The 26,313-nt window shown below is 39.4% G+C and overlaps 1 protein-coding gene across 2 annotated transcripts in view; it reads left to right on the top strand.

Annotated features, from left to right (window-relative positions):
• The window catches only part of SPAG16 (sperm associated antigen 16), a 361,537-nt gene that overhangs the window by 177,880 nt on the left and 157,344 nt on the right, over positions 1–26,313 (top strand). For both annotated transcript variants that reach the window (XM_053982332.1, XM_053982331.1), the window contains exon 12: positions 11,868–12,053. In XM_053982332.1, the coding sequence (XP_053838307.1) occupies positions 11,868–12,053 (186 nt within the window). The remainder of the gene's footprint in view (positions 1–11,867; positions 12,054–26,313) is intronic.

Raw genomic sequence — 26,313 nt, 5'->3', positions numbered from 1 at the left:
ACTGAATAGGCTTCACTTTTCATCCAGAATGACCAGGCTTCAATGAAAAACTACCTTTGGCTTGTATTTCTTATCCAAGAAATGGAAATACTGACCACTCCAAGGTAGTGATTCACTAATAATATCTCCATTACAATAATTCAGGAGCAGCCGAGAGAGAAGTGCTGAGGACAGCTGGAGACAGGAGAAGGAGGAAAAGGTTGGCAGAAGCAGCAGTCCTCCCACTGAGCAATTCAGATGTATATTTGAAATAACTACAGGGAGAAAACCCATTGTCATAAATGCTGCCCTTTGCTGAAAGCACTCTGTAGTTGCTTTCACAAGTGGCTTTACACACACTGAACTTCAACACCAGTGATTGAAATCCTGTTGATAAACTAAGGCCATTTCTACTGATTAATTTGCAGCCCCTCCATCACAGAAGCAGAACATGTCTTCAAAAGCTCTTTAAAAAGGACCTCAATCTTCCTTCCCACAACGTGTGACCTTGGATACATTAGAAATCCTAATGGGGATAGAAAGTTAGCTAGTCTTTGTGTAGTATTACTTAATTACCTTCATAGTCTATCATTTAGATGTTATGCTTGTCCATAAGGTAATAGTTTTCAAATGTTCTGAATGCTTAGCTTACACAGAAATGATGTTATTTTTCTTAAGTGATGACCTTGTGTGCTACACTCTCCCATTATCTGAATTTTTGACCTGAAATGAGGCATATTTAATTTGGGGGGCTTTAAAACAATCTGATATTGGGTTGAAAAGACACTGTGATTATCAATTTCACAAAACAGATGTCAAGATTAATATTTCTCTTTTGGACAAAACTTCATTTAATTATTAAGAATCATCATTTTCATGTAATTGACTTAGAAATTACAAGGAAACTTTCTGATCAGCGGTGAGGTAATTAGATTTGGTGTTTACTTGAAAGAAGGCAGTAATTTCTATATGATAACCATTTTGATAGAGAAAGGGTGGAGGAATAGGCAGTTGAAATCTCTTTCTAGAGTATCAATAAAATGGGATATTTCTATACCTATTAGTTCAGCTTCATTGAGTGTGTTCTCTGAAAGTTTTGCAGAAATTTGCCTGCTGTACAAGGAGCTCTTGGTTTCTTTTTCTGTACATCTGACTGATTTTCAGTTCCTACAGCTCTTGCTGCCTGTGAGTCACCAAAAGCCATTCAGTTTTGCTGATCATTTATTTAGGCTGTGAGAATAAACTGTTGTTCACTTCGGTGGGTTCAGATTTTGAGTAGTTTAGGTTTTCTTCGGGCTTCATCAGCATTTTGTGCTTGAAAGATGGAGTTGCAAGGGGAGCTGCCATCTCTCTGGGGCTGGGGAGTCTCAGTTCACTGCTCTGATCCTGGACGTGTTGCTCTCACTCCTCAGAGTCATTATACATGTCAAAACATCTCTCTTAATAGAATCTCTTGTGTTATGTTTCTCTGAGTGCAATTATAATCTTGATGCCTTTAACATCCTCGGTTCATTATTGCTTTCTTCTGTGCAATAAAGGCAATAGTATTTTCCCTCAGGTCTGCTGCAAGGGTTCTAGTGGAGTGGCTAAGGAGATATCTGTGTTTGTTATATAGTTAAAATGAGCTTTTCCTAAAGTGCAGCTGTTAAAATAACAAACATTAGTGTTAGAGTTGACTAGAGAATGGCAATTCAATTGAGGCAATATCCAAGATATTTGAATTGGAAATAACCTCCAAATATTTAGAGTGTTTATAAGATTTTGTCTGGAGCACAAACTCCAGGTATGAATTGCACAGTCATTTATTGTGTTTCTGTGTTTCCCCTCAAGCTGTGTGACTGCAGTAATTTGGGGATTTCCAGATACAAAACAGTTGCAGTAGCACAGGAAGCAGGAGAAGTTGCCCAGCTGGGAATGAACATCAGGATTTGTTTGACTGCTGAGGGACGTGGATGTGGAATCAAGTTCTTATTTTGTGGTAGTTATTTCCTTTGTGTCTGAGTAGTGTGTATATAAAACAAATGGGGATCGGAGGGAGAAGGCCACAGTGTTTGTGTCCATGGTTTAGCTTACCTGTGAGAGTTCTTGTGTTTGAAGGGTTTTCTGGTGTCCATTCTCTTGAGCAGTCAGTGTTTAGGCTGCATGGCCTCGTGGAGTGAAAGCTCAGTTTTCATGCAAAGCCTTTCAGAGAAGGGGTGGAAATTGATATTCACTTTGCTATTCTGCTTTCTCTTGTATCAGCCCAGGATTCTGCTCATGTTCAGCATTTCCATTCCTCCTCCACTCTTGGAGTTAGATTGTTATTGATCACTGTCTCCATTAACTCACTCCCTGTCCTCAAGCTGTGTCCCTGTATCCCCAGGGCATGGCTTGGTGAGATCATCACCTGCCCCAAGTACAAACACTGGGCTCATGCACTGTCCTGTGTGTTTTCTTGGCCTTCACTGTCGGGATCATTACACAGAGTGAGTTAAATATCCTTCCAGGGGCCTGGGAATGTTCAAATCCCAGTGCAGAGCTTTCCACCAGCTGCAAAATCTCTGTGCACTCACTGAACTCCCTCTGCATATGAATATGCAGCTTAAAAATGATGCTTTATACAAACATGCAAATGGGATTAATGACTATGATTCATTACTGGATATTGATTGTGATTAGACATCACTGGACCACCATTGGGGGATGATAATGGATTTAAAACGACTGAGCCACAACTTTGCATTTCAGAGGAACCGAGACACAGGATTATCGCTGTTAATATAGGTCATAAATCTGTTCTGTACATGGAATTCATGTATCTGAACTCCTTCCAAACTACATTTGCTCTACTTCAACAGCTCTTCATTACAATTTGAGGATTTGGAGTCATTCCAGTGGAGGACAAATGACGAAACTGGATGGGGTGGGTGTTGAGATGAAGTACCACACTGTAATGGCACGCTGTTTAATGTATGTCATAGATATTGATCGGTACTATGCATGATTTTCTGTGGGCTAAATACATTATTTTAAAAATTTAACAGTGTACAGAAAGACTTTAACTTACACTGGATTGTTTGAGAGAAAGTGTTGGAATGGTACAGAATAGATCTCATTTCTGGAAAATATGGTAGTTTTGCAATGCTTACTCATTATATTTGATTTCAGGTAGAATAGTTATTTTTCGTTAAGTTAATGGAGGAAAATTTACTTGGCAGTAGGCTACAGGAAAGTGGCACAACTGGACCCAGGAACACTGCCTTCAGCATAAGAGGGCCTCATAATTGTTGGAGATACCACTGGCCCAGCTCCCACAAGCTCCCTGCTTCCAGCTGGAGGCCAGGATTCTCCTAGCCCTTGTTAAATAGGTGTCTGATTTTGCTGTGGGGTGCTAGATGTGCAATGGCAGGAAGCTTTTAGAAAAGGCATCCTTTTTTAATGCAAAATAATTGTAAAAAGGGAATTCATTGCTGTCTAATTTTTGCTTAGAGCCCTGCATTGTGTATTGCCTGCTGTCTTGCTGACACATATTGTGTTACATCTAATCTCCAGGTATTGTAACTAGTTCATCTTTTATTTTTATTCCTTACCTGGTGTGCTTCCCAAACCTCCTAAAAGCCAATTTTACATGTACTAAAAGCTGCCTTCTACCAGGCACCTAATTTATTTAGATTCTCATTTAACCACCTCTAATTACATGACATTGCATGGCAGCTAAGCCACTTTTATACATCAAAGCCTGCAGTAAATGATAAATATTTTCTGGGGAGTACCAAGCTCAGCTACTGGATTTGAATGGGGCAGGACTGAGTGGGGTCTGTGTGGTTTGTAACCCGCATTGGAGCAATCCAGAAAATACCAAATTATTGTAACAAAAAGTCCTGCTAACTAAATGATTAAAATCATTATTATGATCCTGAATGTAGAACTGTAGGCTGTGCTTAGAGTGGGCCAGCACTTTGGAAAAGAGGGGTCCTTGGGCACAGAAGATGTGCAGGTAAGAGCAATGGGAAAGGCCTCAGGTGAAACAGGATTTCTCTGTGGGTGTGTATGGTCAGACACGGCAGCTTCTGGTACCAGTACTCAGTTCAGAAAGGAAAGATGGTTTAAAGTATAGAGGACTTGCTAAGTTCAAACTTGTAAATAAATACCTTGGAGTTCACCATACCATACCAGGACTTTCTGGCAGTTAGGAGCATGTTGTGTTTAGATGCTTGCAGATGTGAACCTGTCACTCTTGAAGTGGAAGTAGCCTCGAGGAAGTTTTCATGGAGAAGGTGAACTTAATTCAAACAGAAGTTTGCTACTTTTGTGATGCCTAGTACTGATGTCAGTCTATCCAGAAGCAGTTTGGTGCCAAAACCTCACTTTCTTGTTTGCCCTTGCTGTCACAGCCAGCCAGGCAGCACGAGGGGAAACAGTTCTCCTGGCACAGGTCAATGGATGAGCAGGAAATAGCACAGAAAGATCTCCCAGTTAGGTAATGCAGAGTGAAAAATTGCCTCAAGTTTTGCACTTGGCGTGGTACACATTGACAGGATTCTGAGCATTTCCAACCTTTGCCTTATGGCAAAGGATTTTGCAGGATGGTTGTGTTTTTCTTCCCTGACAAAAAGCCATGTGCCCGTGTGCCATCCACCATCTGGTTACTGCCGTGCTTCCTGCCTTTGGAATGCTTTCCTTGGCTTGTAGAATGTCAGTTTATAATTGATTTTGTAGTTTTGGAATTTAATTTTTTTTTTCTCCTCACCTTCCATGATGAATGAGGAAAGAAAAGGTATTTTTGTATTTCTGCTGCTGAGTATTCTAGCATTCACCTTCTGTAAAAATGACATTTCATATCTATTAATAAAGTGAGTAAAATTTGGCTTAAGATTATTCTTAAGGATGAAATATATTACAATTACTACATAAAATGTGTCTTAGACACATAGACCACCAGGATAATTAAAGCAACACCCAAAATGAACCACGGATCCAAAAAAAAACTTAGGGGTTCTTAATAAGAAGTGTCACTGTAAATAATTAATGAGTCTCAGAACTCCAGCAACAAAAAAGTGAACTATATCTGAAGTCTGTTTCAAGGTCACAAAATCTTAGAAACAAAATCTTTGCTGCTGAGTGTTTTGTTCAAACACAGACTAAGAACATAAGGATGGCTCTCCATGCCAGAATTTTCTGGACCATCATCCTGTTCCCAGCAGTGAGCACCAGGGCATGCCTCAGAATGGCTAAGAATACAAAAGGCAATGGTGAGGTTTGGTCTCAGTACTCCCCTGGACTCTACTTCTTATTTCAAAGTATTTGAGCCAGATGCTGTTTCCATGTAATCCCTGGTGAATTCCTCTTCCAAATCTTTGTCCCATCTTCCTTTGGACCCACAGAGAGTTGGATCCACATCATCTTTTATAGAGGAACTGTGCAAGCATCCTGCCTGCTGAGGCAGAAAATCACCTGTTGTCTTTTCAATAATTTTAATGGGAACTTTTTAAATTGTAAATTGACTCCAACATTTTTTAAATTCATCCCAATGTTCACCTTCTCTGGTGAGAGGAAAATGTGGGGCAGTGACAAAATAGGAGAATAAAGAAGAGTTGCAATAGCTGCAGAGCTGAACTGATGTTTGGTATTCCTATCCCTTACATTGTTTTCAGCACCAACTGAAAAATGGAGTTTTTAAATACAGCTATCATAACCAAAGGTGGGACTCCATTAGTAGATGTCTACTTTCCTTGGTGTAGTTGTCTGGATCCCTGGTTTTAACCTTGTTTCCAAGTAAATTATGTTTGCAAGGATCTATTTCCCCCAACCCTCTTGCACATGTTCCTTATGCTCTCTTCCACTCTCTCTGGTAACTTTTAAATTGCAGGGTAATTCTGGCAAAAATGGGAAGACAGAACTCTAAAGGACCAATCAATTCTTGATATCTTTATTTAATCAACTGCTAAGATGATGAAGAAGGTAGGCAAAAGATGCTTCCATAGGAATTCAGTGTTGATTAGTTCTGTTCTTCATGGACTAACTTTTTTTCTCTAGGCATTTTCTTCCTTTATCTTTCCTCTTTGACCTAGCAGAAAATGTCACCAAAATTCAAGTAAACTTTAGCAGTATTTGCAGTTCTTCCCTTGTACTTTACTGTGCTTACTGTCAACCTGTGCTGATACTGCAAATAACAGAGGCTTTTAGAATTTTGCTTTAGAATAATTGCATGAACAGAGGTAAATAAGAGGCATCATTTTTCCAATTAACTGATTGGAATATTGATTTTTAATTTGATTTTGAAGTGTTTTTCAACTGTCACGTTGAAAGACCCTTACCCCTCTAATGTTTTGGACTATATGTTTAAGATTTGCTGTTGTGTTGCTGATCCTTGTGATGCCTTGTGAAGGCTGACCTAGAACAGAGGCCAGACAGAGTTACAGAATAAAGTAGGGATTTATTAAAAGGCCTCAATGGATCCACCTTGGGCAGTGCAAGAGCCCAGCCAGGGCTACACCCAAAATGAACCCAAAATGGTCACAAAATGGACAACTGGTCACGGGGTCTTTCACTTTTATAAGTTCTGCTCCATTTGCATATTGGAGTTTAATTGTCTAATTACAGTTTTAGCCCATGAAGTCCCATCCTTCTTCATTCTGCCATTGTTTGTGCTCTTAGCCTGAGACCTGGATCATTTGTCCTTGGTCCCCAGCTAGAGAAGGAATTGTTTTGTCTCCCTGCTCTGTGAAGAGAGCTCACCATCCCCTAATATGAAGCTCAGAACTACACACTAAAGCAGCACAGAATCTGAAAAATATAAAAGCTAAACCTGAGGCATCACTTGCATTGTTTAAGCTCCAGTCAGATGCTGCCTCTTGCTGCAGCTTTTTTCGGACAAAAAACTTGAACCCAAGTTGTGTTTGGCTTAGTTTTGCTTTGAGAAAAGTTGTGTTTGGCTTAGTTTTGCCTGTTGTTGGCCACAGGATCTTCAGAGGGAATGTGAGCAATCCCTTGGAGCAGCCTGAGGTGCAGACCTAAGTCCGTTGTCCAGAAATATTTGAAGCAGGAGCAATATTTGAACTTTGGCTGTTGGTGTTACGAGTGACACATTTACAGGGGAGCACTGTGGTGTAGCTGTTGCCTTCACCTGACTGGCACTCCACAGAGACACTCAGCCTCCTGAAATGCTGTAAAGTGACTCTGTGCCAAAGGCTCATGTTGTTGCTGAATATGAGTCTTAATTATTAATGTGTCTACAACTTGGGAAGTGTTAATGGAGAGGTGTCTTTGTAGTGAGAACAGTGAAGCTGCAAGGATCAGGAATGTGTAATGAAATGAAATGTGTGTGTGTTTAGAACATATGGGAGAGGAAGGATTTAAGGCTTGAGAAGTTAATGCTCCGTCCCTTTTTGTGGAAGGTGGAATTAATGTTTCCAAAGTTTTTTCCACTCTAATTGTTTCTGGAAGAGCAGGTTTACAGTATCAGTTAGGAATACCAGAAATCAGCTGAAAGGTAGAATTTTATGTGCATTTCATGTTTTTAAAAATGGTCTATCCATGGAGGCAAGACAGGGGTTATGGGTGCCACAGGCTCTCCATTACCTAGAGTTTTGGAAAGATTCTTCTACACAAATACTTTATTCAATACTGCCATGTTTCATCCATATAGTCCTTTGGTCTGCTAGAAAGTATAAACAGAAAACCCCCAAAACCAAGCCACACAAGACCATACAAACCCAACTGTTTGAGATCCACAGGGCACCATGCACGAAGGTGCTGCTTCTTTACAAAAACACCACATTTCTAAAAGTTGGCAAAGTTATTTGCATATGTGTGAATGTGTTTGAAGTGACAGAACAAGAGAGGATCTGCCTTTTTCTTGTCTCCTAATATCTTGCCTAGTTCTTTGATGTATTTGTTAAAAAACAAAGTGCTTTATTCTCCTCTCAGTTAGATATATGCACAGTGCACAGGATTTTTTGGAGCTTTCCCTGTTAGTGATCAGTCTGAAATTCAAAAGAAGTTTATGTATTGCTGCTGAGAATTGAGGCTGAGGTTCTAATGTCATATTTTCATATGCTTTTAATATCAAAATCAGCATGCATTTTTTTTTAAATCAGTCATATGATAGAGGACTGTGTGACTACCATACCTGGGTAAACTGACAGCCTAAATCACAAAAACAGCTGCTTTCCCTGATACATTTGTTTCTTCCCCCCACATGCTCTCATAAGGAAAAATAGCAAAAATGTTGCAGCTGTGGGTAACAAAACATTACCTCAGAATTTTGAGTGTTTCTTTTTGTCTCCCAGGACTGAAAAATGCTGCAAATCAGAGAAAGTGTGTCATTATTGATCAGCTATTAGGTAGATAGGGCTTTTTTTCTAATAGCAGCATCTTGATTTAGATGTCTGACTGGGCTTGACACAGCACTTTCCTGTTCATTATGTGTGTGTCTGGTCTGAATCCTGTGTGTGCTGAGGGGTTCCTGACCAGGGAGTGCAGCCCCTGAGCTGAAGCAGCCCTGACAGCCATCATTCCCACCAGCACCATTTGTGCTTCCCAGAAATGCTGCCGTTAAGTTCCTGCATGGATAATCACAGATCCCCATCCTTTAATGACCTGATGCTTTTTTATGCACAGGGAATATTGGGGAACTTGTGTTGCAGGGAGGTGGGGCACTGGGTCCCTCTGCTCCTGAGTATTTTTGCCCTTACTTCCACTGTCAGTCTGTTCCTAAAACTGCTTTCTGCTGCACTTTTGTTTCCAATCTCCACTATTTTTTTTCTATTTTGATCTGAAAGGAGTGCTAAACCTCACTTGTAACTCCTTCCCCTGCTGCAGATTGCCAAATTGAATCCATTCGAACTACCTTCCTGCTCACATCTGTTTTCTGAAAGATTTTCATCACCGCCTGGATGGTGTATTTTTGAAATTCAGCCCAAGGAACCAGTTCTTTGTGTAGCATTTTGGGGATTATATATTAAAAAATGCATAAGCCATATATCTCTTTTTGTGATTCACAACAGTGGCAGTGCATGTTTCCCTCTGAATCAATTGCAGATTTCATCAGGCCCACTTTATACCTGACTCTGAATTTGTTTTCAGCTCTTATTTTATAAATGTATAAGGGCTAGGATAATTTGTCATTTCTCTAATTTTATCTGTCTCCAGAACTGAGATCTGGCTTATTAAAACTGAAAGTGTTTCGTTAACAAAAGCACATTTATTCCTGACAGCTCAACAAAATTAGGGTCTCCTCTGAGCCCCTACTCAGACTTCAAGCCTTTATGCTCTGGTATATGTGACAAAAGCTTCAGGATTATTCCTGTGCAATATTATAAAAAATGTTGAGAGATTAATATCCCAGAACTTTGTCTTAGGCACGGGGGTGTAACTGCATTAATGAATATTATAATGATATTTTCACAAAAAATAGCAACCTAAAGCAAGTGTTAAAAATCTTGGGTAGGTGATCTTTCATAGTGGCAAGTTCCCCCTTAAGATCTATCAGGTAAATGATGCACATATTTCAAGCTGTCATAGCAGCTACTTTTACCAAGTGATTCAGTGGACATCTATTGCAAAAGGAGGAAAGTGAGAATATAACAGAAAAGGGTTGACACCACAGGTCCCAGACCTTTTTTTTTAAATTAACTGCAGCAGTGAATTAAATATCTCTGAGTGTATTCTTACTCAGAGTTTTACAGTAGTGCTTAGGATCAACCCTTGAGCTGTTTTCACTTCTCACAATTTTATATCCAGAGATTTGGAAGAAGGATTTCTACTGCCTGAGATAGGATCTTTGCCATTATTCAAATAAAAGAGTTTATTGGATCCTAAGGGCAAGGTCATCTTATAGATGTTGCTCAGATAATGGCAGAAATTGGTCTGAAAACCTACAGCTTAACTATTTCTGACCTGTATTTTTGTGTATTATCCCCAAACATTTTTCCTGGTTTCTTGTTTTTGTTTAGTTTGAAAACAATTGAAACAGATTTTTGCTGAGAAAGTGAAAACCTCTGTTATTCCTGAGAGGGCTGTGTTAACTTTTTTCAATATTTTAAAAGATTTTTGGGATGAAGGCATTCTAAGATGGATTAATCTAATTTTCATATCTTGAAATGAATTATATTAAAGAGGCAAATTACAGGATCCATGGATACATTTATGGCAGTGAAGCCCTGGGAGCTGTGAGCATGGCTTTGGAAATTAAGCTTCAGAAATCAGTTGGGAATTCTCTGAAGGGCTTATTGAGCACTTGATCAAGGGAGGTTCATGAATTTCCTATACTTGGATTTTCAGCAAATTCTTCTTGAGGTCATTTCACAGAAACTATCATGGAAGCAGAACTGTTCTGAATAAAAAGGAAATTTATTTCACAAGTTTAAAAACTGGTGGAAGAATAGGAATCAAATGCCACTTTCAGAATGGAGAAATTAATTTCTGAGGCCCACAGGATCTGTGCTGGGACCTAAATTATTAAGATGATCTTGGAAATTGGGGAAGGGAGTGAGGTGGATGAGTTTGCTAATTAGCCAGGGCAGTGAAAAGGAGCATGTGAAGAATTGCAGGAAAAGATTCCATCTCAACAGTTGACTAGATGGTGAAGCAGCAGCTGAAAATCAGTGCAGGTGACACAAAGGAATGCACACAGGAAGAAACTGTCCTAAGATAAGAATAGATAATAGGTAAGAGTGTGTCTAATTATCAGTACTCAGGGAGGAGATCTCACAGCCACTGTGGTGAGTTTGCTGAAAATTTCTGTTCAGTAATGCCAAAATGGTAACTAAATGGAAAGAACACAGAATAAACCAGGAAACAGTGCCCTTGGGTACCTGTTCCTTCCCTTTCAGCTGGCAGGGTGCTGAGAGAGATGGGAATTGTGCTCCAAGGGCTGGAATCACATCTGCACAAGGAATGAGTCGGAGTCTCCATCCTGGCAGGGGAACAGGACAGGGCCTGTCCCACCACAGCTGGTGGCACACTTAGACACGGTGAAGCTGCACTCAGTTTTGCTTTTAATCACAGTAGTAGAATTAGAAGCATGAAACAAAATGAAGTAAGGTATTTAAGACCCCAGAAGAGCTTTTCACACAAGGCATAATTAAATTTTGGAATTCATTGACATAAGAGATTGCAGCTGCCAAAGGTTTGCATATGTTCAAAAATCAATTACTCATAGGGAAAAAAAAAAATCCTTGGATTCTTCTTAAGCACAAAGAAATTCTGAGCCACGAGGTAGGTCTGGAAGGGTTTAATAAGAGAATCACTCCACATAATCTTTCTAATTATTTTATTAAGACTCTTCTAGTTATATAAAATGTTACAGATGGACTCTTAGTCTGAAGCCATATGTCCATGCTTAAAGGAAACAGAATTCTACTGATTTATATCTGAGATTTGACCAAAAAAAATCTGAAATGAACTCCGTATTTTTCATTTATGTAACGTATCAATGACCCCAAGAGATGGTGAATGTGTTGAAGTGTTTATACAGAGTTAGAAAACACAAAATTAGGAAGCTTTTAAAAAATAAATATATGATGAAAATGGTATGAATTTGGAAAATAACAAAATATTCTTCCCTTAATCTATCTTATTGTATTTTGAAAGCTCTGGTTAATTCATAAATGAACTGCAAAAATTAGGAATTTATTTGAAAGCCATATTTACTTTCCTGAGGGGGATAGCTACTTCCTCTCTAGACTCTTTCTTTTGATAGTGTATTAATATGTGGCCACTTCATCTACAACATGTCAGCAGACTGTGCACAGTAAAAATATGAAAAGATCATTTTTGTTCATATGCATTTTAAGGTAAAATCAACAATTGCAACTTAACCTGTCTTTCTAAACAGAGCTAAATTATTTTGCTTGAACATTTCTCACCTCCCTCCTGGCTCAGAGGTGTTTTTATTCCTTGAGCAGTGGCACCCAGCTGGTGACATCGAGCGGTGACAGCACGGTGCGGCTCTGGGACCTGTCGAGGTGCGGCTGCATCCTGACCCTGCGGGGCCATTCCCGCGCCGTGCACGGCTGCTCTTGGCACTCCTGCGGGGACTTCGTGGCCTCTGCCTCCGCGGATGGCACCAGCAAAATCTGGGACATTAACAGGTATGGAGGCTCTGTGCTCACTAATTGATACCTTCATTAATAACCAGGGGTGTGTTTTAGCTCCCCATCGATTCGTGGAGTTCACTCGGAGGGCAGAGGGAATCAAAGGCAGTGCTGGAAAAATCAGCCTCTGATGGGATTTACTAGATAAAGGGAGCTAGGAAGGACTTAAATGAACATAGTGCCAAAAAGACAGTATTTGCTTTCACTTGGCATCTGTTATTCTTCATTGCTGGGTTTTTTTAAGGTAAGAGCTTAGTGGAACTTGGATATGTAATTTGAATAAGTAACTGAATAAAACTCTTAGTAAGTTTTCTATATACTGTTTCAAGCTCATAAGTACACAACACACTCTAAGGTTAGCCAAGTGGAAATTTATTTTAGTCATTATCTGTGTTTCAGCAAGGTGACCTTGATTAATAAATCAATGTATACCTTCTTTATTATCCAGGCAAATGCATTTTTATGAAGGTGCTTTTAGAATATCAGTGTATTTGTGCTTACCAATTAATTATTATTTCCTTAACTCTCTCCAGTTGTCTTCAGTTTTGATTAATTTACACCTTAAAGAAATGTGATGGATTTATCTCTTTCCAAACTATCTCTCTCTAAACTAGGCTCCTGAATTACTGTACTGTCCTAGGTCTGATTTTTAACAGCTGAATGCCACCAGTCCACAGAGAAGTTTCCAATCCTGCAGGCCTTTTCCCTGGTTCTTTATTATCTGGTCCTAATGGATTTTTCCATTACCTTTTGGTCTTTTTCTTCCTTTGCATTTGAATGAGATAAAATACCCCTTCATGATTGTTGGCCACTGCAGGGGAAGAAGCTTCACTGAAAAAGCAAGGGAAAATTTCTTCTTCTGCTCCTTTTTCCTAAATCCCTCCCCGTCTACTGCAGTTGCAGTGAACCCTTATTGGAGACTTTTCAAACTGTTGCAATTCATCCAGATTCCATTGAGAGTTAAAACTCTGTCAGTATTGGATTTGCAGTCTTGCTTTCAAACCATGACTTCGGGAAGCATTAAATGATATTAAAAATATTGTTTTCAAAGTGGGATAATTAACCCATCCTTTTATGAATTATTCCAAATTATTTTGGGAAAAAAAAAATCAAAAAACAACTAGTTAAGGTTTGGCAAAGTTCAAGCCAGCTGAGAGGTGGCTTTTATAATAGAAATGGTCAGCCAGTCCTGAGAACAGATGATGCTTCCACCATTACTATCAGTAATAAGCATTAATGGTCAGTGTTTTCCTTAGAAATGGAAACAGCAAAAATTTAATGTATTGTCACCTCTTTTCTTAACCTGTTGTATATTTCTAATGCTTTGATCATCCTTTATGGCATATTCATGACCTTTAAGAAATAATACTAACAATAGCTTTAATTTTATGTCAGAATGGGTTTGAATTTGCATAGACAAAGATTTTGTTTAGACAGTTGAAAATGCTTTCTCTACTGAGGAAGCTTTAGTAGTCAGAGGAATCAAAGCAAGCCTTCACCACCAACCCATGGTGCCTCCCACTCACACTCATCACCAACTCTCATATCTGCCTCCAGTCTATCTGAGCTGTGCTTTGCCTGTGAAAATAAGAGAGTCATATCCCAGCCATGATGTGAAAGGCTGACTATCCAAGCAGAATCATTGAAACAGCAAAAATTATGCAAAATCTCAGTGGCTACAGGCAGCAGGAAGTGGTATAAAAATGTGACATAGTCTGATTAAAATAAGGTGTATTCAGAGTATGAAAAACAAAGCCCCTGTGGGAGTCCTCACTGCTGGGTTTCTGGTGTGTTCCCAGTAAAAGTCATGTGCTGGGTGCTGCTGCATTGCCTCAGTGCAAAACCAGGTGAGTTGTGCTGTGGTCGGTTCAGGTGAGTTTGTAGAGCTGTATGTGGTGTAGGTACTTAATTTGACTGCACAGAAATGACACACTTTTGAAGAGCTTCTCTACAAGGGGTTTGATGACAAGATGTGCCTGTGTCAAGCTTAGGCCATCCTGGTTCTGCAGAACATTCAGCTGCAGTTGGGCCTTATGCCCATGTTGGCTCGTTCAAGTGAAAAATCAGCCTGTGCAGGACGTATGGCAAGATTTGGAAATTAGGGAAGGCTATGGACACATTAATGAGCTGGTGGTTTCCAGTGGATTGTTAAATTGCTGCTGTTAGATTTGGAGCTGCTCTACAGAAGAGCCTGCAGTGAGTTTGGGCTTGGCAGTGCTGGTTGCTGAGCTACCTGGCCAAGTGTGCAGCACTAATCCCAGCTGTTCCCAGGGTGTCCCCTGGAAATGTGCCACAAGCCTGGAGCTCTCTGGTGTGAGCACAGCCAGCTGGGCTGGCAACCACAGCAATGTGTGCCCTCCTTCAGCCTCCCTGACAGCCTGGGGCTGTGTGACAGCAGGGACATGGGGCAGGTCTTCCATGGTTTATGATGCTTGGAAAGTTACTTGTCTCCCCATCCCCAGCGAACAGGTGCTCATGCAGGTGCCATCATCAGCATTCTTCCTGTCCATGTGATGCCCCAGGTTTTAGCTTTTATACTTTTCACATTCTGTGCTGCTTTAGTGTGCACTTCTGAGCTTCATATTAGGGGATGGTGAGCTCTCTTCACAGAGCAGGGAGACAAAACAATTCCTTCTCTAGCTGGGGACCAAGGACAAATGATCCAAATTTCAAACCCAAGAGCATAAACAATGGTGGAGAGAAGAGAGGAAAACAAGAAGGATGGAACTTCATAGACTAAATAATATAATTAAGTCCAATATGCAAATGGAGCAGAACTTATAAAAGTGTGAGACCCTGTGACTGGTCATCCATTTTTGTGACCATTTTGGTTCATCTTGGGTGCAGCCCTTGTTGGGCTCTTGTGCTGCTCAAGGTGGATCCATTGAGGCCTTTTAATAAATCCCTGCTTTATTCTTTAACTCTGTCTGGCCTCTGTTCTAGGTCAGCCTTCTCAAGGCATCACAGATCCCACAAGCTCTGAGCAGGGGACAGAGCCCAGTATGACGTTCTCGTGGGAGGATAATAATCAGTGATCACAGTTAAACTAGTGGTTTTATTCTTTCCACTAACAAGGAATTAAGATTTTATAAATGAGAGCTGTCTTTCTTCCTTAATTTTACATATTTGGATGGATGCCTGCTTTCAAATTGAATGGGCCTGGAAAGCAGCAGATTGTAGGGAAGAAAAGCAAGAAGGATATCAGAGTTATCATTGCCACCTCTCTGAAAGAGATATGTTTCAAATAAATGCTACAAATAAAAATGCATCCATTTCTGTAGTGGGTGAAAGTTGTCTTTTTATTTCCAAGTTTCAAAAAAGCCACTTTTATACGTTAGGAACATACTTTTCTATAAATGTTCCTTTTGGAAAACATATAGCATTCCCTGTAGTTGCAAACTTGGTGTTAAGAAACTGGGGAGGCTATTTGCTATCTTTTAGCACCAAAATCCAAGGTGTGATTTACACAATCATTCAAGCCCTAACTGGAGTCCAAAGAGTTCAAGATGCAACATCTCTTGAATAGGAAAAGGTTGCCAGCAGTTTTAATAAATTACAATTTAATAAATTATGATTCTTTGCCAATGATGAGAAAGTTCTGCCTATTAAATACTTGAATTTTATTTTCTTAGAACGTGAAATTACTGCTGGGATTTTTGTTTGGGGGTTTTTATTATTCACAAATATTTTTCTTCTGTGTATAATGAAAGTTTCAATCATATATCAAGCCACAAATGACATTCCTACCAGGAGGATAATGTGAGGTAGCTTTGTAGTAAACTGTGTTCTTCTAGACAACTTATGTGCCTTCAATTTAAGATACAAGCTGAGTTTAAGAAATAAAACGGAAAGCAAAGAAACAAAAATCCACGCCCTTTCCTTTTTCCCTGGAAACACAGACACAAACTGAGACACAGCCATGATCTGAGTTACTGAAGGACTCAAGGGAGTCTTGAGTTCTGCTGTTGGAACTTCCTGATGCTTTCTGCTGGGATAATTGGTTGCTTTTAAAGGAAATTAAAAAGAAAATGGTATAACATTGGGAAGGGGAGTGCAGGGAAGAAAGGTAACTCACGTGCCTTCCATGGCTAGAAAAAATTAAACCAAAACAAAACAGCAAAACAGGGACATATCTAACCTTCAAAATTATCCCCACTGCTTAATGATTATGGAAATAGGAAGTTGGAGAAGAAAGGGAGAGGTTTATCATTTGTGGCCAGGATTTTATTCAGCAGCATAGCTCAGGTTGAAAATATGCAGCCAGTTATGTTCTAGTGCAGTAGCCCGTTCCAGGGGTGTTTTCTCAGACAGTAAATTCAGCAGTGTCAAAGTCATTTTGGCAGGATTAATTTCAATTATCCAGTGGTAAATATCATCAGATATTTACAGCCTGATCTCTGATATGCAAATCAAGCTGAGCGCCATATATCTCATGTAAACACCGGCGGTTGTTTAGCTTTGCAGGCATATGCTCTACACCGCATGTTAAATGCAAACATTGTTATTTATGCCTTGAGCTTGAGAAATTGTTTGCAGCAGTCAGGACAGTCAGAATTGGTTTTCTCCAATTTCTCCAGCTGATCCATTCTCCACTCATTAGACCAGTTCTCCATTTTTCTCTAGTTCCTTTCAGTAGTACAAAATATGTGGAATTAGGCCAGCAAGAAATGCAATTGTGCTGTCTGCAGCAGAGTGCAGGGTGAGGAAGTGTTTGTGAATTGGAGCCATTTCTGGTTGCTGTTCCATAATCCATCACTCATTGGTTTTCCTTTTCCATTACCATGGCAATTTTTGTCTACTCACAGAAATTTTTCTCATAATTTTATTTTAACATTTTAAAACATGTGTTCACCTCAGTCTTCAGTCATTTCTAGTATCTGTTGGTGCATTTCTTCAGGTGCAAATGTTAGAAGTGACTAATTGTGATTATTGTTGATTCTCCTATAAAACCTCCAGGATATTGTCCTATTACTGAGGTGTTAATATATTCTTTTACTTATTTCCAGATATACAAAAAAAAAATTGTTGATGCTTTTTGCTTCTCTGCAACAAGACTGGACATTTTCTCTTCTTTGCCCAAGAGTCAGATGTGTCTGACATGAATTACTAGTTTATATAAATAATTCCTTCTTTTGCTCCAAAGCCCCTATTAAAATTATCTCTTGTTGTGACTTCTCTCCACTTGGTAACTGTTGTTTATAGTTTTGTTTCTTCTCATAAGAAGCAATTCATTTTGGAAAAATTAGGGTTAGTATTTAAAAAAATCAAGCAGGGATGGCTTCTGTTTAATTAGAAGCCCCTTGTCAGCTATGGCTTTCCTTGGAATGATACCATGGAATGATACCATGCAACGATGGCACTGCATGTGTTTTATTAGCACACACCTTGAGGTTGTGCAGTGCAAGACATGGTTAAGTTGATTTTAAACTGTTGTTACACTTTGGGATGGTTTTTTTCCTCTAGTTTTACTGAAGTAATGATTTAACGTAGCTGGAGCTGCCAAGTGGACTGGTCTTTGCTTTGTACTATCAAAGCCCAGGGTTTAGCCTGGCTTTTCCTGCCATCCTTGACATTCATACTCTGTTTCTTTTTCTTCCTTTTCCCTTAAGCGATGGACGGCTTTGAAGTGCAATATTTACTCTCAGATTTGTAGGTTTTTTTCACCACACCAAATTCATCTGTATCAGAATCCTGAAAAATCACCTCTGAAGGAACCCAAAGATTTTCTAGTTTCAGAATGGAGCTGTATTTTCACCTTTTGAATCAGGGTGAGTGTGTGTAGCCAGTCCTTGTCCAGATACCCCATTTGAGGTGACACGTGCCTGACTGGCTGCTTGGTGGGACATGAGCCACAAGCTCTTCTGGCCAGATCCCACATTTAATTGATTCCAGTAAAAGTGGAGCTAATCTATTTTCAGAGAAGACAAATGTCCTCCAGGAAATTAGAAGGCAGGTAGAAGAACTCAGAGGAAATGTGGAAGGACCATTTTTGGGTAGTTTGTAATGTCTCTCCTGACAGCACAGCAGGAAGTGCTTGCCATTTTGATAAAGGAGAATTCCCTTTGAAATCCTCCAAGGAGCACTGGAGAGACAAGCTGCTATTAATCCTTCAAATCAAATCCAGGCCTATGCCCAAGTCTCCACATTTATAATTATGCTACAATTCCATAACACATTTTTCAGGATCAGGAATGTCTAAAATCTTATTGATATAACTCCCAGAGAGCCAATTGTAAAAAATCAATTTGAAAATGTGAATTATCAAGGAAAAGATTACATTCAAAGCAGAGCTATTCAGTTAAGGGGAAGATATGGCCAAATCTTCATAACACTGGATAAGATGAGGCTTGAAGTACAAAACTTCACAGGAAGTGTAGCTTGAACTCAATATTGTAAACTTAAATCACATTGTGGCTTTATTTACTAAAGCCACATGCATCAATATGAGACAACATGCATAAATAATGAGAAATGTTTATTATGGTCACATATTTGCAGGTTCCAAAGGCCAGAAAAATCTTAGCTGGTGCCCATGGAATGCCTAAGCATGGCAAGCCATGCCATTATTTACATCTGGTGAAATAAACAAAGAGGTGAAGGGCTTTACTGGAGGCCATAGAGTGAGTTATAACTGAAGCCATCATTAAAACCCTGCCTTTCCATTCCTTGGGGATGATAAAAATATGTCAAGATTAGTTGTCTTCAAGTCTTCCTACTGGGTGAGAAGAAAGAAAATCAGTATTGGATTGTCAGTAATGATGTAGATCCATGAGAAATAGGTGTGTCTGTGATTATTAATTACTCTGTAAAACATGACAGGAGTTTTGTGACTTCTGCTGAAATATTTGTAGTGGTGGCTGTTGGCTACTGGTCTAGATAAATCCATGTTCTCTCTGGCTTTTACTGGAAGCATCTGTGGCAATTTAGCCTGTGCACAGGTGGCATATTTGAAGATCTTAGTAGTTAAAGTGATAATTTTTCTTTTTAATTCAGAATATCTTGACTTTTTTTCCTAAAGCATTGAATACACAGAAATGTAAGTGCTTTGCTTTCTGATTTCTACTACTAGTCTTGAACTGCACAGCACAGTTTTTGATTAATGAAGGGGGGAAAAATCAAGTTACTACTTCATTTTTTTAAAACTAAGCTGAAAATAGAGCTGCTTTCTAAAATGTCTGAGTTCTGCAGAGATTTTTAAGTAGGCTTAAAAATCTGAACTCTACCATAGTTAGCTACATAGTATTTCTTTTATGAAAAGATAGTTGAGAAAGTTGCACTTGATTTACATAAAAGGGTGTATAATTTTCTGATCTCAGAAGTTGTCTTGCTTCCATTATTTCAGCATTCAGTATGGCTTGGAAAAAACATACTAGATGTAACTGTTAGGGGTTTTTTATGTTCTAGTTCTCCTCCTTTAGGCCAGATTTCCTAAATTATGTGTAGTTGGCTGAGAGGCTCCTGTTGGACAGCAGGAAGCTTTATTTGAGCTGGTGAGAAAATGTGACCCTCTGGAAATTGAACACCTTTTACTTGGTGTCCCTCACTTGTCCAAACACCTCCTCGATTCCCTGGAAGCTACTTCAGGAGCAGGAGGAATGAGGGAGGTAAAACTGAGGCTTCCTTCCACCAAATCTTAACCAGAGCAGCTGACAGGTCCAAAAAGCTGAGTCTGCTGGGATTGTGTGCACTGGAGGAAGCTCAGGCACTGGGATTTTTTGGGGTTTTTTTTTGGGGGGGCGGTTCTGGGTTTTTTTTCTGTCCTATTTGCAAGTGTGCAGGTATTTTAACCTGCCACATGTCAGTCAGATCTTGACAGGGTGTTTCCACTGTCCTAGATTCAGAACTCAAATGCAAAGGCTCAGCACTGCAGGCACTCAGCACAATTGAAGTCAGATTATAGTTTTCCACTCCACATCCAGGCTCATTATCCAGATGTTTTCTTTCTCCCTCACATTACAGTCACTCATTACTGGCAGGCTTTCTTTACCTTAGCTGTTCTCCTAGAAATACTGACTTACAGTATCTCCACCAAACCAGAAATTAATTGTACCAACAGAGTAATTCAGAGAGCACTGAAAACTGTCAGATAGTATTACAGAGCTCAGGGAAGACAACAGCTCATTAAAATTATGTATCTTCATCATCACTCCCACATCCTGTCAGTACCAGTTAGTGCAAATAATACACACACAGTCTGTGATCCATGATCAAGTGGAGCACTGTCACCCAAAATCCCCACATGCTGAAGCACAGGTAATAGTAGGTTATTTCCCTTCTTGTCTCCCAGTGACCTAAAAAGAGCAGGAATACATCTTACTATTCATAAGCAGCAATACTCTGACAGGCATATCCATATATCCACCAGAATGTGAATTATTTTGAGCTGCTGATGTCTCCTGGTTTGAAATCAGATGCATTGGTCGTTTGATTTCAGAGTAAAACTCTGCTGTAGTGGATGCCTTAATACATGTAAATTCCTCTTGTAATTTTTTGAGTTCTTGTCCTCTGGCTCCAGGCAGTCTTCGGACATGTCTGTGTGTGATGCTTTTGGGTTTTATTTTTCTTCCTTTTTATTGTTTTCTTTTAAGGGTTCAAATGTTACACAAGGTTATTTTCTCTCCCAAGTGGTGGAACTCTAGTTGTGCATCCTGTTAGAGCAAACTCTATTCATCTTTGATTAGCCTCAGCTGGAAAATAAGCACAAGTTGCATCTTAGTCCTTTAACAATTAATTCTTGCATACAAAAAAGTGCCCTGGGTCTTTAACTGACGTTGGAAGACACTGAATTGTGTTTGTACTTCCTTAAAATGTGAATAAATACTGTTTCCAGCCCAATAGTGATTTCTTTCCTCTGTGGCAGTTTTCAAAAACCTGGGGCTCATTTCTATCCTCACTCTTTACACTTCCCTAAGTTGTTGGACCTCCAACAAGTAACACAGCTTCTCTGGTGCCCTGTGTGGGTTATTCTTTGAGACAGATCTCCAAATCCTCAAGCAGACTGAGGGCTGTAAGGTCTGTTCCCACGTGGTCCAAGTGGTTAAGCCTGTGAATACAACAGACAACCCCTCTGACACTTCCCAAGAAAATAAGGGAGATTTTGCCTTGGTGGAGGTGAAGATCAGGATGAAGCAAATAAAAATGTTGGCAATTTCCCTTCTGCACTTCAATATTTGTAGGTTTTCTGATGTGAAATGAGACACATCATCACACAAAAACCTTGTTCTAGGCTGACCAATATCTTTCCCAGCTAGGAATCAATTCACCATCTACAAGACAATTTTTATGCATCTATTTACTGAACTCAGAGCCTGCAAAGGCATGTGTCTGTGGGAAACCTATTAAATATGTATTAGAATTATCCATTTGATGCAAACCCAATGAATTTCTTTATATTTTAGTGTCTCTTTCAAGCATATTTCTGTCACCAACACAAACATTCTATATAATGGAATCTTAATATGGAGACTGCAGTAAAATGTCAACAAAATTTGTGAATTATTTAATACAGAGCAGACAGTCACAGAGTGTTTCTGTGGCATAAGGGCACAGGAGGTTGCTGCACACTGGGAACACAGCTCTAGTCACACTCATATCCCTGCTCTGAAATTCAAAGGAAAAAGTAAAAATATTGTGTGTCCTGCTCCTTTAAAAGCCCTTTTTAGATTTTTTTTTAATTATTATTATTAATATCAGGGTTTGTTTCATAGTAATACAGATCTTAGCTGACTTTGGAAGGTTAAGATTGAAATGAGGGTCTGGGGACACTGAGATACTAGGTGTGAAGTTAGCAGCTGGCACTGTGGGTTGTTGAAAACCTAATTCTAAGTGTGTCAGCCTTCTGAGTGATCCATATCAGGTTATCACTCATGGCTTGACAGTACTTTGATTACATATTCAATTGTAAACTGAGCTTTGCTATGTGCAGCTGGAGATTTCAGTAGTGACTTGCAAAGGCCTCTCTTTCCCTGGAGAACAGTGGATACTCTTCTCATCCAGTGACACTTACTTTGGGTGCACACTGGGATTAGACAGGTGTAATTATATTGATAGAAAATCATGCTCTTAACAGGGAAAGTTGGAACAAAAAGGAAAGTAAACCAAACTATTGACATCTAGGAAAGGCGGCGACTGAATCACTACTCTTATATTTTGTGCTTGTGTTTCAAGTTAATATTTTCCTTCCTCCAGCTGTTGGCAAAGGGAAATCCAGCCCTTTTCCAGCTCTTTTTGGGGAGAACAGGGGTGGTGCATAATCTAAAAATGGTGAGACAGTAGCAGATCAAAGTGGTGGGAGGTATCCCTGGAAATTCAGCTCTTCCCATTCTGTGCTCAGGCACTGATCTGAACAGTCCTGCACCTGTAGCTTCAGTGGTGGACCAGGCTCTTTATTCTTCACTCCAGCAGATGCCAGTTAGAGAACCTCCAAAGAAACTGGTTTTGTTGTGGCTCCATGTCTAAGAGCACAGCAAATCCATTATTCATAATACCTTCCCAAGTTCACAAAGCCACTGAACAGTGCTGCATAACTCCTTAAAGCTGCCACCCACTCAAATCTATTTTATTTGGACAAATAAAGAAACTCTGCACTGAAGAAAACCAATTTGAAAGCACACTGAAATTCATTTTCCTCACTTAAATATTGAAGTGTTTATATTTATTGCATCTCAGCTTTGTTGTACTGTTTTCAAAAAGAATTTTGCTTGTTTAATAGGTCTAAAGAAGTTTCAGTAAATTTAAAATGTGGAGGAAAATAAACTAACATCCAACAAGAGTCACAGTGCACATGGGTTGAGATGAAAGACATAAAAGAAATATATTAAAAATAAGTTAAAAAATACTAACTTAATACACAAAAAAATTTAAAAGGTAGTGATAAATTATGATGTGCCAGTACTGCTTTCTCTATCCTATAAAGACTTTAATCACTATAAGCTAGACAGCAAAGGGATCCTGAGGTAAAATAATGGTGGCATTTTGGTTTGTTTAGGGAGTTTTTGGGGTGCAGGGGGTTTGCTGGGCTTGGATTTGGTTGTTTTTTTGAGAGCTAAAAGCTGATTTGAGTTAGTTTTATGGCAACTGTGTGGACCTAGTTGAGTTCCCTAGATTTATTCTGCTGGCCTCCTGTATAGTTCTTGTTTCAGTTTTTCCCTTTTGTTGGTAGTTTTCCAACAATGGTGTTTTTGAAGAAAGGCAAGAATTTTGTGCTAGTGCAGACCTGGCTCATCCATTGTGCAATTTAATGCAGCTCCCAGCAAACAGAAGCCCGAGAGCCACTTCTTGTTCTCCTCATCAGCTGCTCCCTGATTCTGGTGACAGCACAGAGCAAGTTCTGAACGAGTTCACAGAAAAAGTTCTCCCTCAGCAGCTGCTCCACCCTAACCCTTCATTTAATACACCCAGAGCTGGAGCTTTTAAAGAGCCCGAGGGGTTGATTGAAAATATGTTGGTGCAGCCACATTGTCAGGTGGGAAAATCCCATTATTTGGGCACCCAACAGCTGCAGGAATCTCAGACTCTGTATTGTCCAGGCAGCTTGGAAATCTCATCCTAAATATGTAAATTTATAGAGAATATGACATGGTAGAGCTTTATGGGATGAACACAGTAGGCTTTGGTGAGGTATTTTAGGCTTTAGTGTTACAGGAGTGACATTTTTTAAAAGTGTGCTGTTATACACTGTTGCAGACTTAAACTCTTGTTAAAAACAAATATTTCTTATATTGTCTGGGAGTTTTCAGAACAGATCAACCTCACAAAGAAAATGTGTGTTCTAGCATAACTTAGTAAGTCTATCTGGCCTTCTGGTGTAAATATATTTCAAATTTTGTTTTTCATTGTCACATTTGTTATTTTCTGTGTTATGTCTCACCAGTCAGTAGTTGTGCATATAATGCCATATTCTTTATTTATTAACATGATTGTGTAGAAGAATGAAATAAATGATGACAAGGAAGAGAATGAAAGAAATAACAGATTCTTCAGGGTGGTTGGAATGCACAATAAAGGGGATCTGAATGTGGAGTGCAGATGGCTCATCTTCTCCACAATATTTTATTTGAACAGCAAAAGCCTAAAACTGTAAAATAAACTGTTCAAATAGTTCTCACATAAGCCTTAGTATATGGACACAAAAAATGAAATCACTTGACAGTGATCCATCAAAACACACGTGTGCTGGTGTTTTTCAAAAGCAAGGAGGGATTGAGACATCTGCATTTACTTGTTCAGGGTTAGCCTGAAAAGGCAGTCGTTTTAGAGGTAAAGTTCTTGTAATTAAAAAAAAAGAAAAACTCAAATAATAAGATCATGGCAGCTTCATACAGAGCGTAGAGCGGGCCATGAGCTCAGCTTTGAGGCCATTTTGTCAGCTGATGTGGTAATTGAGGAGGACCCACTGTCACAGGGGAGAAGCTTTGCTTATTCAGTGGCAGAATTGCTGAGCAGCAAACACACTCCTTGTCCTGCACTGTTTAATGTCTGCTTAAATGGGTTACAGCTATTTCATTATTACTGAGCCTGTGCTGATCTGATTAGCTCAGACCCCTGAGCCTGGAGCGGGGAGGAGATAATTGTTTCATGAAACAAGACTGTGGGTTTCAATAAGTGATTTCTGATGCTCCTGTCTTCACCTGTCCAACAAAAAAAAATCCCCTGAGGAAACTTGATTTGCAGAAAGTGCTGAGTGAGGGTAAGAGTCAAAAAATAATCTAAGAATTACCATGTACCTTTCTGAACCTGAGCGTACCTTGCTCCTGGACTGAGGTTTGGAATTCTGGGATAGGTGGCTTGGCTTTCTGTATGTTGCAAAGGAGACACTTTCCAAGGAGGAGCTGTGGTCTAGTTCCTGACTGAAGGACTGAAACAGTGTTTTATTCCATCACTATGAAATACAAGAGCCGACCCTGGAGGGGAACCGCTTCAGATCGTGTCGCCCCAAGTGCTGGGAGCACCGAGCTGCACAAAGCTTTTCTTTTGGCTGATGGAATTCATTTTCTGCATGCAGACAGACTTGATGGAAAAGTTAGAAGCCATGGCCACAAATGGATGGTTTGATATGTGAGTGTTGATTTTCCAGAGGCAGAGGAACGAACTAAACCTGACTTGAAATATGGAATGCAGGGTGTGTGCTCCTGCGTGGTGCTCAGAGTGGGTACCAATGTGGGACCAAATCCCACTGGTGTGTTACAGGTATTCTGGGAATGCCCAGAACGTTCCCATTAGAGTAGTGTTAACAAATGTATAATTTCTGACTGGCAGCTGGGGTGAGAATTACTAATTAAGTCAGGATTACTTTAGATCATTCCCTGGCATCACTCTGTTAGGCACATTTTCAAGCAAGACCTTGTAATTGACTTGGTCTGTTTTGACCAAGCTGAGGAAAAGAGCACTTAAAATCTACATTTTGGATATAAAAGCCTAAATCTTCTTCTGTCCCATGACATTCAAAGTCATTTTTGTTGACTTAACTCTAACCTTGGGGAAGTACAATCCTCATCAAATGAAACATAATCCAAATTTGAAACATATAAAAATGCATCTCGCTTCTGAAAAATTTGGATTGTAAGTAACAGGCTTCTGTTTGTACTAAAATTGCTGAAATAAGTTACCAACATTGATTTGGAGCCCAGTTTCAGTGAAAAGTGAGCTTTTGCAACAGCTGTTGCCATGAGCTGAAACATGCCCTGTGCTGCCAACAATCAGCTGTTGAGCAGTGAGACTTTAATGATACCTTGATGAGCTACAGCCAAGCCTACATAGTAAAAGGGACTGAAGAATATATTACAATCTTACAAAAAGACCATAAACCATTCTTAAGTAGAGATTTTATGTCTTACTGTTCTATCTTCCCTTTAAAAAAATCAAAGCTTCACACCAAAACCCCTTCATCTAGAATCAGAAAATAATACACATAATAATACTTCTCATAGAACACTTCATTTGTTCTTGCAAAGAAATGGAAGACATTAAAAGACTAAATCTTCAGTGTAATAATGAGCAGATTCATTATTCATGTTTCAAGCCAATAAAAAAAAGGAGATAGATTATTGGCAAAGTTTTCATGCGTTCTAATGAAAGCCTAAGTAGAATATTATTAATTCAATAACTTGGGCTTTCACTCACAAAAACATATAAAGCTATTGTCAATCATATTTAGTATTATCAATGTTTATCAAAATAGATCCTGAGTTTGAGTAGTATTGGAACCAATCAAGCACCAAAAGGTAATGGATTATTTTTCTTTTTTGCCTATTTGTAC

The sequence above is a fragment of the Vidua macroura genome, chromosome 7 (genome assembly GCF_024509145.1).
Source record: "Vidua macroura isolate BioBank_ID:100142 chromosome 7, ASM2450914v1, whole genome shotgun sequence".
NCBI classification, from domain to species: domain Eukaryota; kingdom Metazoa; phylum Chordata; class Aves; order Passeriformes; family Viduidae; genus Vidua; species Vidua macroura.
Note: the sequence above shows the minus strand (reverse complement) of the source record. Positions and strands in the feature narration are given on the sequence as shown.